General features: G+C 43.5%; 1 protein-coding gene across 1 annotated transcript; it reads right to left on the bottom strand.

Moving 5' to 3' along the window:
* Window positions 1-212: 212 nt before the first annotated feature.
* On the bottom strand, window positions 213-8,547 carry LOC118669396 (uncharacterized protein C2orf78-like). Its single transcript, XM_036335513.1, has 5 exons — window positions 8,456-8,547; window positions 7,155-7,270; window positions 3,199-3,957; window positions 836-2,359; window positions 213-598 (listed from the first exon to the last, which is right to left on the bottom strand). Exons 1-5 carry the CDS (start codon window positions 8,545-8,547, stop codon window positions 213-215), a joined length of 2,877 nt encoding a protein of 958 aa, XP_036191406.1.
* Window positions 8,548-14,083: the final 5,536 nt, after the last annotated feature.

The raw sequence follows: 14,083 nt of genomic DNA on the forward strand, positions 1-14,083 counted from the left end.
CAGCTTTTGATCCACACCCCCACCAAAGAAAACCACAGTTAACAGCATCTCAAAACTCAAAAGGCTTCTTTATTACTTATCTATGAATTCCACTACATTTATTTATTCAATTTTGTTAAGATTTAAAATATACCAGAATAGAGAAATTTACATCTATCTATCTATGGGAAAACAGTAGGTATCCAACGAGGCACCAACACTCCTAGCACCTCTTATTTTGCATAGCCATAGTATCGAGAAATTTCCATTTCTTTCTCTCTCTCAATGAAATATTGCACTTTGCCCAGCGAGGTGAATTTGGCAGCATTCTCCCGCTCAAGTTGAGCTTTCCTCTTCATAGCCTCCCTCTCTGGCCTCTGCTCCTTTGTGATGGGCGTTGACATTACTGGCCCAGAAATATCAGGTTTCCTCCATGGAATTCGCTGATAGGCAAAATCGTGGAGAAGCCATTGGTTTTGAGGTTTGGGTGGGGTCCAGGGCTTGTTCACCGTAGTGCGAACCGGCTCCCGCTGGAAAGAAGTGCAAGTTGATGTTTTGCAGGGCACAGGTCTAGAAGCATCACACTGAGGGACACTAGGCTGGGTAGGGTTGGTCCAACCTGGTCGGACTGAATTGGTTGAAATAGGTTTAGCAGGACCTGGCAAAGATGCAGGAGTTGCCTGGGATGAATTCACTGCAGTAAGTTGAGCTGAATTAGGACCAGGCTCAACAGGGTTGGTCAAATCTGGTTGGACTGGGTTCATCAAAACTGGCTGAGCTGGTCTGGCCGGACCTCTCATAGATGCTGGGGTTGGCTGGGATGAATTGACTGCAGCATGTTGAGCTGAGTTAGAACCAGGCTGATCAGGACTGGTTGAAATTGGCAGAGCTGGTCTGGCAGGACCCATCATAGATGCAGACATTGGCTGGGATGAATTGACTGCAGTAGGTTGAGCTGACTTAGAACCAGGCTGGGCACGGTTAGCCCCAGCAGGCCGGCGTGATGCCAGGGACAGTGGCCTGCGAGGAACAGGTCGAGCTTGGGGCTTGTCCAAAGTTGGAAAAATCAAAGGTACCAACTTGACCTTCCCAGGAGGTGGCAGCTCGTATTCAGATGGAGATGAACACTCCTTGTCAGCACTGCCATCTGGTTTCCCGCGTTTGACTGGAGCTTTCTCAGGACCTTTGCCCTCACGAGGCTTATCCAGCCATTGTCTGGTAGCTAGGGATGGCTGCGGGCCTTTGGGGTTGCTTGAGTGTCCCAGGGCCCGGGAGGAAGAGAGTTCAGTTTTCTTATCACTCTTCTTCCCCAGGGCATGAAAAACCTGCACAGACTCCAGCATATGCATACCCAGGGAGCTTCGGGGCTTTTTGAAGGTCTCTTGGGTCAGCTCAGGGTGGTATTTCTTCCGTTTCATCTTCGGAATGTTTGGCTTCTCCTCTGCCTTGACTTTGTTCCCTGACTGCTTACGCTCTTCAGTTTTCTTGGGGTTGTTTTCTCTGGTTCTTTTGGCCCTTTCTTGCCCATGGCTCTTGGTTTTGCTGGTCCTGCTGGGGGCAGCTTTCTGAGGTTTGTTAGAATTCTTGGCCCTGTTTTCAGGAGCCCTGTCACTGGCTGCAGCATTTGAAACAGCCAATTCTCCCACGAGCATGCCATCTGGGCTCTCAGGCTGGATTTTGACTATGGGATCACCATTGATCAGCTCAGGGGCTTCATGTTTATTCTTCCCGGCTTGATCAGAGGGAGCATTAGTGACACTTGTTTTCTGCACCTTGTTCAAATTGATGGCTCTGGTATCTTTGGTTTGGATCACCTTGGGACCTTGGGATTGATCAAGTTCATCCAAGGAATTTAGGACCACTGGAAGGTGAATATCCTCCACCAGTGTAGCGATGTCTGCAAAGCCATCATTGGATTCAGTCCCATTTTCGAGTGTCCCTTGGTCCTTAAGGGTCAGGCTGTTCTTTCCCAGACCAGCGTTTTCACAACCAGGCTGCTCCTCCTGGCCAAGGGGATCAAAGCAGGCCAGGAGCTGGGGAATGGCGGGGATTTCTAAAGGGAGCAGTGGAGGATCTTGGTTTTCTGTTGGGATCTGGTAAGCATCCAGAGGCTTTGAAAGCATGGTTTCCATGTCCTCCAAATTCCTATTCTCTTTCTGTTCCTGGCTTGGAGCTGGAGGCAGTGCCAGGTAAATACTAGGACTCTGGACTGGAGCTGCCATTGAAATGTCCCCAAGCTCAGGTGGTGGGTTGCTGTCAAGCATCTGGATATTGCTGCCACCACAAGACTTGGGGATTTCTGGGGTTTGTGGCAGACAAAATGTTTGGCTTAGAGGTTGCAATCCGAGGGAAGTCTTCATCCCCAGGGGAGTCTCCATCACTACAAACGAATCAAGGAGAAGCCAGTCAGTCCCTGGACACCACCCATGGGTACTCCCCTGTCACCACCAATGCAGCAACCATGCTCCTTCCAACAATGGGAAAGGCATTCCTACCAGCTCTTCCTAAGGATCATGGACAGCTCCCTGTGCTATGAGAAAGGAGACAACTGTTCTAGTTCTCACTGGGGATCATTGATGTCATTGTTTCATGGTATTCTGTGTATTTGACAGGGTTGTGATAAATAAAAAGTAAGTGATTTAAAATGTTTTACAAAGCTAGCATTATACATATGGAATCCTTTTAGTTCTCTCCCCTTTCCTGAGGAAATAAGACTTCACACAATGGAGTAGGGGAGGGAATGGAGCTCTTCCTGATGAAACACATAAGCAAGGGCAGATTTCTAGCCTGCTTGCTTTGGACAAGATCATGGAACACAAGGTCTTAAAACCTGGCATGAATTAAGAAGTGAGGGAAAGTTAAACTACCACTATCGCAGTAAGAGTTCTGAAATCCTTCCTAAAGACACCGAAGCAATAAATCAAGAGAGTCCATGAAACTGTTGTAGTAGAGGGGGCCTAGTAGGTAAGGGAGTGAATAGTGTGGGACCCCTTTGTATGCTCTTCAGTTCTCATACATGGCCAATCCAGGGTCCACCTTCCCATCTCTATGAGGTGTTCCCATAGAGTCTGAAATGGGGAGCACTGACTGAGGGTGGCAGTTACAAAGTCACAGGACTTAAAGTCTACCTGTCTGTGGACGCACCACTTCCCAGGTGCAGATTGACCCGAGTCTTTAATGGTGACCCCGTTGCTCTTCCTTCTTGCTGTTTGAACTCACCTTGAAAACGTGTCTCTGTGATGGGTTGAGCAGGCACCGAGTAGTAGATTGCAGAGGTGGAGGCCGGTGGTATATGTGTGGGCTGGACCTCCTTTAGTACCATGACCATTTCTGGTTGAGGGGCAGAGGCCCTGCTCTCTGTGTAAGACACAGAGCCATAGGATTGCAGGTAGGGGCCACGTTCTGCAGAGAGCAGAGGCCCCAGTGTGCCTTGATTGTAGTAATAGAGCTGACTTCCTTCCTGGTAGGGAAGTGACAAGCTCTGTCCCTGATTTGGAATCTGAGATGATGCCCCGTGAACAAGACTGGCAGAAAGTGATGGATACAGAGGGACCATGTTAGTGGCATCTGAGGTTTTATTGTACTGGGATGCCATCGACATGGAAGAAACAGCTGTGTCCTGGTCAATGACAGTCACCGTGAAGTCTCGGATGGATGAGGACTTCTGTTCAGTGCCTCCTGTGAGCACCCACTCAAAAATACCAGGATTGGAAGCAGCTGGAGTGGAGATCTGGCTCTGGCCAGGAACTCCAGACAACATAGTTGTGCTAGAATGTTGGTAAAGGTAGGCACTACCCATGAGAGGTTGGAAAGAGGTGCCAGAGGCTGATGGTAGGAGCCATGCTGATGTGACGGCTGGAGCAGAGACTCTGGGGAGACTGCAGACTCGTCCTGTGAGGGAGGCTGCAGTGCTCCCCACAGGAAGAGAGAGCTGCAGAGACTTTGAAGTTCCAAGTAAAGGTGGATTTTGGAAATTCTCTGTGGGGAACAAAGAGGGTGGTGAAAAAATCAAAGGGATTCACCATGTTTGAAGAATAGCATCATCTTAAGATTAATACCAATACTCACTGAGGTGTCAAAAATCAAACAGCTTATGCTGGTTGTAAGTCCTGGGACAGTTTGCTACTCTTCTGTATTAACTGCCTGTGCGCCCAATGTGAGCAAAAATGTGCAAGAGAACCAAGTGGTTAATACATTCTCTATGGTAGAGGCAACCACTCTCCGCCCTATCTTTCCCTGGAGCCTCTACTAGTATTGATTTGTGTGCTCTTTCCTAGAATCGAAGCATTTTAGAACCAGGATTCTTTAGAGACCCTGAGTTCTAACATTCTCATTGTATGAGTGTGGAAACTGAAGCTCAGAGAGGCCAGGTAGACTTGTTCAAGTTCTCTCATTGTGCTAGTATTATTACTGTGTTACATAACCTAAGTATCCTGACTCCATTGCCAGAGCTCTGCTCTGAGCATTAAACTGCCACAAACTGGGAGCAGTGGGGCTTCTAGTATAGATGTGGGGTTTTACCCATGGAAAACAGTACAGCTATTGCCGCTGTAATCTTCAGTGCCTCATGTTGCCTGAAAGTTCACATGCTATTCCCTGGAACTCACATGTAGCTCAGTGCAGTTGGTAAATTTGAAGTGTCATTCTTACCCTCTTCAAGCCTGGTTTCTGATCCTACCTCAAAATGGCCATGGGGGAGTGAGTTTCTCAAGAAGTGCTTTTTGAAAGAAAAACATTATTGAAACTGTCCAGGTTTTGAGTTACTCATCCATAAAGTCATTATAGTCAGATATGTACTATATGTATATATGTACATATGTAATATGTACTATATGTATATATGTACATGTATATATGTAATGTATACATGAGTAAGTGTTATATTACACTAGAGGCCCAGTACACAAAATTTGTGCAGTCTGTAGGCCCCTCAGCCTGGCCTGCGCCCTCTGGCAGTCCAGGAGCCCTTGGGGGATGTCCAACTGATGGCTTAAGCCATCAGCCGGCCAACCTTAGTGCTGCCACGAAGGCGGGAGAGGCTCCCACCACTGCACTCGGCTCAGGGCTCCTGGCTGAGCAGCATTTCCCCTGTGGGAGCGCACTGACCACCAGGGAGCAGCTCCTGTGTTGAGCGTCTGCCCCCTGGTGGTCAGTGTGCGTCATACCAAGGGTCCTTCCACTGTTCGGTTGATTTGCATATTAGCCTTTTATTATATAGGATATGATTTATATGGAAGAAAATTTAAGTTATGGAAAGACAAAGAGAAAAATCATGAACAATATATATCACAGAACTAAAAATATATATAAACATTAATGAAAATGGGGGCACATAGCAAAAATCAAACCATAAAAATTTGCTAATAAATGATGTTCTATTTTATACGCACGTTATAAAAGTGAATATTACCTATGCTGTTTTAGTGAATACTATTAACCAAAGAACAGCCCACAATACAAGATGATTTTGAAAAAATTTCTAGCCATGTGTAGAGAGAAGATATATCAGTAAAAACTGCATAACAAGCCATAAATGTGGATATATAAGTAGCCCCAATATATGTAGACAGATATTTCTGTAAAAATTGTTATAAATCAGAGCAAAAAGAATTCCATTAATGTGATTATTCATGTTTTTTCTGAATATTACCCAGCAAGTAACAGATAGTAAGTCTAGTAGAAATATATATTTCAATTAATATAACCACATGACAAACAGAAAAAAACACTTAAAAGAGTATCCTGAAAATTTATGTTTATCTTAAAACCTAGATTTTAATCATCTTCAACATCCAGAAAAGTCTTAAAAGCCATCATCACTAGACTTTAATTAAATAAAAATTTACTGTAGGAATTGTCAAGAGACCCCACAAGATTGGTTTTAGATAAATGTGAAGTTAGAGATGTGGGGTTTGACCTTTTCTTTTCCTTCTTAGGTAGCTAAGATCTAAGGGAGATGGTGGCTGTTTCTCAGTGTGGAACATACTTATCACACAAAGGAATTAGTCTTTCTGATTCAGGTTAGGACATATCAATTTTTAATCTTAATTTTATTTTTAAGTGACAAAAAACATCTACATAGTTTAAATATCAGAATGAAGTGAAACACTGAAAATTATGTTTTCCTCCAGCCCCCTAGAGAACCACCTTCATTAATTTCTTGCTTACAGAAACCATAATTTCTAAAACACATGTTTTTAAACATTGATACTCAAAACTGTCATCTGTGTGTGCAGAGAGGCAATAGAAAAACACAGACAACGGAATGTGACTTTGCTGATAAGCTGCTGCTTTGCCTACTGATACCCTATTCCAGCCTTACTTTCCTTCCTAGTCTATTAATGTAAGCACTGACTAAAATCAACTTTATTTTGCCCTACTCTGAGCAGATTTCACCCTACGCTCTCTGCTTTAATTTAAAATCCTTGGTTGCCTTCCACATTCCATTGCAAAACTACCCCTTTTTGCTCTTGAGAGCTCTTCCATGCCCTCCTGCTTCATTCTTATAGTTTCCCTTCCTTCATGCTTATGTGCCCCCCCGCCCTTGGTTCCTGTGGGCCTTTCCTGATGAAAACAATCCTAACCTTTCTTACATTTAAATACTTGCCTCACTATAGCCTAGTACTCTTCATCTTCTCTTCCTATTTTCCCCTTTCACCTAGCTTGGATAGAAAACTCCAACAATAGGTGAATATTACTTTTTGAACTGCACTAAACTGAAAATACTAAAGTTGAAACATTAGTGGTAAGAGATCCTTATACTAGAGACATTAAATATATATATATATATATATATATATATATATATATATATATATACACACACACACACACACACACACACACACACACACTCTGTGTTTCTATTGAAACGCATTCCAGAAGTCTTGATTTTATTTTCTATATGGGTGTCTTTAAAACTCAACATTAGAAAAGAAAGGGAATAGAGAGAACAACCAATCTGAAATCCTAATGTAACAGATGAGGGATGAACAGATTTTGTGAGTCAATGACTTGTCCCAAGTCACATAGCTAGTAAGTATCAAAATCAAAAGTGAAATTAGGTCTCTGGATTTCTAGATCAATACTTCCCTTCTTTATGCCATTTTGAGTCTACTGCTAACTTTCGGGGCAAAAATATCTAATGAGAAACTTTTAAAAGTTTCTTTCCTTACCTGACATGGTCAGAGAAGAAGAGGAAACTTTATTAATTGTAGATGCAAGGGATGAGGATGTCTGAGTGGGTGAAGCGAACGAGCGCTTGTTTCCAGTACGAAGGTTACTGGTCACACTGTCACTGGATACTGGTCATTGGTCAGTTGCGATGATCCAAATGTATTTACTGACAACTCCATGGAAACCCCAAGATTCTGCCAGGTGGTGGTAGGTTTGGTGGGAGAATGATGTCACAAAGCAGGCAGTTTAAAGGGATGCGAGGGCCAATAGGGAGGTCGGATCCCCAACAAGATGACAAGATTGGATGGAGGGAGCAGTAGAGGAGCTAAACCATCCCCTAAGTGGCTGGGCTCCGGGGTAGATGTGCTCATTGACAAGACAGATGGGATAGTCTCACTTTCCCCAGGTTCGTGTGTTAGGGAAATAATCTCAGTATTTCTTAAAGACATCCATTAATATAATTAACTAGTACTTTTATTCTCTATATTATGTTGTATGACATGTATTTATCACTATATATATATTTACTATCCTGAGAGAGAACAGAAAGGGTTATCTAGGTTGCACCATTGCAATTGTGCAGAAATTGTATCTGTCCATCTACTAGTAACTAGTGAATTTACTGCAACTTTGGGGAGCAAAGGGAGGAATTAAAGAGCTCTTTTGCCCCCTGGCTGTTTTGGCTCAGTGGTTAGAGCGTCAGCCCTCAGACCGAAGGGTCATGGGTTGTATTGCCAGTCAAGGGCACATACCTCAGTTGCAGATTCGCTCCTTGCCCCTCAGTGGGGCCACATGAAGGAGGCAACCAGTTAGTGTGTCTCTCTGAAATCGGTATTTCTCTATCTCCATCCCCCTCCCTTCCCTTTCCCTCTCTCAGAATCAATGGAAAAGAATATCCTCAGGTGAGGATTTGGGACTGGGGGGGTAGGGGGGTGGCGGGGGCGGGAGATCTTTTGCGACTTGGTTAAAGAGTAAAATGAAGTTTGTTGAGTGCATGTTGTGGAGAATGATGTGGTCCAAGGCTCTTCTCTTTTAGTTTCTTCTTGAATCCTACCTTCCTTGGGCTGGGCTGGGACAGGCCAGATTGGACTTGCATCTCTCTTCTCTCCCTTTCTTCTTCTTCATTGTAGGCAGTGTTTCTAGACAAGCTTTGTTCTTGCATTCTTACACTCACGGATGTTAATTTCTGTCAACTTCCAGCAGCAGCAGGGGTCTTCTTTTCAGTGTGTGATACATCCCAAAATGGACTCTGCCCATTAGAGGCAGATACCAAAGAGCTAGGAGTCAGCTGACTGCAAACCTTTCCTCTTCTAGCCTTTGGTTGCAGTTCTTCTGCCCATAATCTGCTCCCTCCGGTTCCTTGGGCTTCGTAGGCTTCCTGCCATCCTGCATTTTTATACATGAGAGGCATTCACAATATTTCCCCTTTCCTTCTCACATAAAGTGTATCCAGTGTGGCAGTTACTGTAGTCTCCTCCCCCTTGCAAACAGCCACTGTAGAATTTTGGGCCTCTAGGATTCTCTGTCTGCCATGCTTGGGTGCAAGGCCAGGCAGAAATGAAGAGGAGAATAAAGACAGGACATGCATGAGGAATAGGGAACAGGCAATGGGAAAGTATACAGAGCAAGAGTTCTGTCCACTAGAGAGAATAATCCTAAATATATTTTTGTTTTTGTCACTTGTATCGTTCACTGGTTATGTTTGTAAAATAGGGATTGTTTTTACGCTCTGTATCAAGCTCTGGTTTTGTCCACAGGGAGTGAGTGAAAAGGGCATTGCGGCGAGTTACACTGCGGCCCTGAGCATAAGGAACAGAGGTGTGCACTTCGCCTGAGTTGGCCTGGGTTGCCCTTGTTCTCTGCCCCTAGTTAATGCTTTTCCCACTAACCACTCCTGTGACTCTGAGTTAGGGCTAAGTTGCTAATGAGTTATACAGGGCGGGGCAAAAGTAAGTGTACAGTTGTACATATGAAATAATACAGTAATTAGTGAATAATACAAGAGTAATCTCTATTTCGTGTAGTCACAAGTGTAAACCTACTTTTGCCTCACTCTCTATGGAGTAAGCTGGTTTGGGGAAGGAAATCTATGGATCTAGTAATTTTTCTTGATGGTAAGCTTTTAGGGGTGCCTACCTGGGGGCTTTTTTATGCCAATGAGTAGGAAGTGTGTGATGGCAAGAGCCAAGAGACGATATAGCTCATAGATGGAATCTACAAAGAGACATATTTCATTTATAGGAGTACTTTTCCTTTTATGAGATGAGTGTTTTCAAAGATGGGGGATGATAGGATGATACTTACCTGAGAAGAAATTCACTGAGGGGTGTTGCGGTGTAGACATATGGTTTAAACTTATTAAAAAAATGTTGTTATTCCTCACCCAAGGATAGTGTTTCCATTGATTGTTTTTAGAGAGAGGGAGGAGGCAAGGGAGAGAGAGATCCATGTGAAAGAGACACATCAATTGGTTGCTTTGTATAATTGCACTGACTAGGGGACTGAACCTGCAGCTGAGGTACATGGCCCAGACAAGGAATCAAACCTGCAGCCCTGTGGTGTGTGAGTCAGTGCTCTAACCACTGAGCAATGCTGGCCAGAGCCTTATCAATTTTTTTCAACATTTTTTCCCCTAAGTTTCAGACCTCAGATTGCCAACTTCCATGATACGAATATGTAATGTGAGGCTAACAGTATATGCTAAATATCTATCTGCAAGCCAGACCAGTCTTTTTGTTTGTTTGTTTGTTTTTTATTAATCCTCACCAGAGGGTATTTTTCCATTGATTTTTAGAGAGAGAGTGGAAGGGAGAGGTAGAGACAGAGAGAAACATCGATGTGAGAGAGACACATCGATTGGTTGCCTTCCACAGGAGCCCCAACCAGTGCCGGGGGTCGAGTCTGCAACCGAGATACATGCCCTTGACCAGAATTGAACTGGGACCCTTTGGTTTGCAGGCCAACGCTCTATCTACAAGTCAAACCGGCTAGGGCAGACCAGTCTTTTTTTTAAAAAAATTTCTGTTTTCTCCTAGAAATCAGAAGAATCCATATCCACTGCAGATTAGGATGGGTGTAAGATTGGAGGAAGTGTAGTAAGATAAATTCTGGTAGCAGTCAAATGTTTAGATGTTAAAATACTCAGTTCCACCTTTCAATTCTACCTAGACAAACCCTTAATTAGGCCTTTCCTGGTTCCCAGCCTCTATAACTATTTTCTCTCCATAGTTCCTGCCATTTAACTTTGCCTTAGGGGCTCAGCATCATTTAACTCTAAAAAGAAATCTTAAATGTAGGAGGAGGAACCTAAAGAACTTTAGTTCAACACTCTGAAACTTAGCATCAACCTCTACCCTGACCTAAAGTCTTCTTTTTTGCAGTTAAGGTATTGTCTTGTCCCATATACCCACTTCCTGCATTTTGTACCCATTGGGATAACTAAGACTTGCTTTGTTGAAATATACCCAGCCCATCTACCCCTGGATGCTTTGTTACTCACACTTTTAATTTAATTAAAGACTGGAATCCCTCAAACCTCTACATGCTAGATTTTATAGTGTCACCACTTAGCTGTATAGCACTCCAATTATCCTTTGCTCCTATATTTCCCATTCCAGTGTACGACATACCTATTAATGCATTCTTTCACCTCATGTTGGATCCACTCCCATCCAAAGGCCTACTCTTTGCTAGGTTTCATACTTTCTGGAAACCCTATGGTGCCTTGGTCTGGAGTTTCTTGTGTCAACTATAACCAAATCTGTGCCATATTCCTATCTCAAGCTCGTGTCTTGTAGCAAATTGTAAATATATGATCAATATTGTTTTTCCAGTTTCTGATAGATTCATGTCACATTTTGTATATTTTCAAGTCTGTAGCTATTTGTACCACGAATACTTTTTGGCCACTACATGCTTATTAAATATATTTTTCATAAATTCCAAAATAATATTTTGGTTATGACACTAAATTTGAATGTGACTAATTGTACAAATTGTGCAAACTGAGCTGTGCTAATTTACATATTTTTCCAAATAGCAATTTACTAATATTAACCTATTTTTTAAATATATTTTTTATTGATTAAGATATTACATATGTGTCCTTGTCCCCACGTTACCCTCTACCTCCCCCCCTCATGCCCTCACCCCCCCGTTGTCCGTGTCCATTGGTTAGGCCTATATGCTTGCATGTAAGTCCTTTGGTTGATCTTTCCCCCTTACCCCCACCCTCCCCTACCTTCCCTCCAAGTCCCGACAGTCCAATCAATGCCTCTCCATCTCTGGATCAGTACTTGTTCATCAGTTTATGTTGTTCATTATATTCCACAAATGAGTGAGATCATGTGGTATTTATCCGCTCTCCAGTTCCATCCATGCTGTGGCAAATGGTAAGAGTTCCTTTTTCTTCTTCCTCTTTTTAAAGAATACCTTTCAGCATTTCATATAATGCTGGTTTGGTGGTGATGAACTCCTTTAGCTTCTTCTTATCCGTGAAGCTCTTTATCTGACCTTCTATTCTGAATGATAGCTTTGCTGGATAAAGTAATCTTGGTTGCAGGTTCTTGCTATTCATCACTTTGAATATTTCTTGCCAGTCTCTTCTGGCCTGCATGGTTTCTGTTGAGAAATCAGCTGACAGTCGTATGGGTACTCCCTTGTAGGTAACTGACTGTCTTTCTCTTGCTGCTTTTAAGATTCTCTCTTTGTCTTTTGCTCTTGGCATTTTAATTATGATGTGTCTTGGTGTGGTCCTCTTTGGATTCCTTTTGTTTGGGGTTCTCTGCGCTTCCTGGACTTGTAAGTCTATTTCTTTCACCAGGTAGGGGAAGTTTTCTGTCATTATTTCTTCAAATAGGTTTTCAATATCTTGCCCTCTCTCTTCTTCTGGTACCCCTATAATTCTGATGTTGGTACGCTTGAAGTTGTCCCAGAGGCTCCTTACACTATCTTCATATTTTTGGAATCTCTTTTCTTTTTTCTTTTTCGGTTGGGTATTTTTTGTTTCTTTGTATTTCAAATCTTTGACTTGATTCTTGGGATCCTCTTGTCTGCTGTTGGATCTCTGTAAATTATTCTTTATTTCAGTCAGTGTATGCTTAATTTCTAGTTGGTCCTTTTTCATGTCCTCCAGGGTCTCACTTATTGAGTATACTTATTGAGGGACTCACTAAATTTATCGGCGGTTTCCATAAAATTCTTGAAAAACCTTATAAACGTGGCCTTGAACTCTATATCCAGTCGTTTGCTTTCCTCCATTTCTGCCATTTGTGACCTGTTTCTTTGTCTCCGCATTTTGGCTGCTTCCCTGTGTTGATAGAGTGGCTTTGTGTGCTAGGTGTCCTGTAGGGCCCAGTGTCTCAGCCTCCCCAGTTACCTGAGGTGGACACTCTTGGTGCACCCCCTTGTGGGCTTTGTGCACAGTCTTGTTGTAGTTATGCCTTGGTTGTTGTAGGATCACTGGGAGGAATTGACCTCCAGGCCAATTGGCAGTGAGAATCAGCTGTGTCTGCAGTGGGAGAACTTCTGTGCTGAAGACACCCTTCTGGGGCAAGACTTGCTTCAGTGGGGTTTTGGTGCTCACTGAGTCTGCACCCTGAGTGTGTCCCTTATGGATCTGAAGAGTTGTGATCTGGATGGTCCCCCTCTGACCACTGGGTACAGTGGCTCTTAGATCTATGGAGGTGCTAATTTAGCCTCTGCCTGAGGTTACACAGCAGGAGCTACGAAGAGAACTGCAGATTCCCCTTCCTTTTTTGGAGTTTGGAGGTGCCCTGATGAGGCTCAGCTGTGAAGCAATGCAAGCCGCTGTGGGGCCTTGGGCCTTCTCTTGGAAGTTCTGGGTCTGTCTGGCCCGGCTGCAGTTAGGTAATTATCAGGTTGCAAAGGGCCGGGGCATTCATATGCAAAAGTCTCTGCTGCAGCCTGGGTGGGGCGGGGTCTCAAGGAATCAAAGGGCGGAGCAAGCAGCTATGGTGGATCCTTAGCCCTGCCCTAAGGAGTTGCACGTCTCAGTGTCCCGGTAACAGCTGCAAGCACCTCTGAGGGAAAGCTACCTTCAAGTTCACCCGCTGCCAGACAGTCCAGTTTCTCCCCGTATGAGTCCTGGGTCCCCAGAGACTTCCCGGAACCGGAGTTCAGAGCCATCGGGAGCTTGTGACTCCCTCCCAATTCAAAAAGACAGCCCCGTCCTCAGGTGCCAGCCCCTTTCCGCGCGCGCACGAGCCCCCGTACCTCTGCACTTTACTTCCGCAACTCCTCTGGCTCTCAGTGTGCTTTTCTTTCCTTCTAGTTGTAGAATTTACACTCAGCCAGACTTCCTGTAGTTCTGGATGATGTCCGTTTTGTGTTCCTAGAAGATTTTTCAATTGTTGTGGGATGCAGCAATTTCCCGGTGTTTATCTATGCCGCCATCTTAGTTTCTCCCCCTTACCTATTTTTAATTATGTGGAAATTTTCAGAATTATAAATGCTAGTGCATGTAAACTTTGTTAGAATATGATTGTCCCAGAAATGTTAAAACTAATGATCTTTTTACACATTCATTCATTCCTTTATTCAATAACTGACCTCTCTGATCCTCAGTTTACCCAGATCTCAAATGGTTGTAAGGATTAGTAACAGTGTATATAAGGTACTTTTAGAAACTAAAAATTAAAACACCCAAAACATTTGCTATTATAATTATCTATAGTTTAATCTGAACATTGGCATTTTATTCTGCCTCCAGACCTACTCTAGGACATGCTGTTACTTGTTGTTTCACTTCTAGAAGAACTGAGAGGTTTTGAAACAGATACAATTCTCTATGCTTGTATTTTGGTTAATCCTCACCCCAGGATATTTTTCCATAAAATTTTAGAGAGAATGAAAGGGAGGGGGAGAGACAGAGGGAGAACCATCAATGTGAGAGAGACACATGGATTGG

Source organism: Myotis myotis, unplaced genomic scaffold, assembly GCF_014108235.1.
Source record: "Myotis myotis isolate mMyoMyo1 unplaced genomic scaffold, mMyoMyo1.p scaffold_m19_p_14, whole genome shotgun sequence".
Lineage (NCBI taxonomy): Eukaryota > Metazoa > Chordata > Mammalia > Chiroptera > Vespertilionidae > Myotis > Myotis myotis.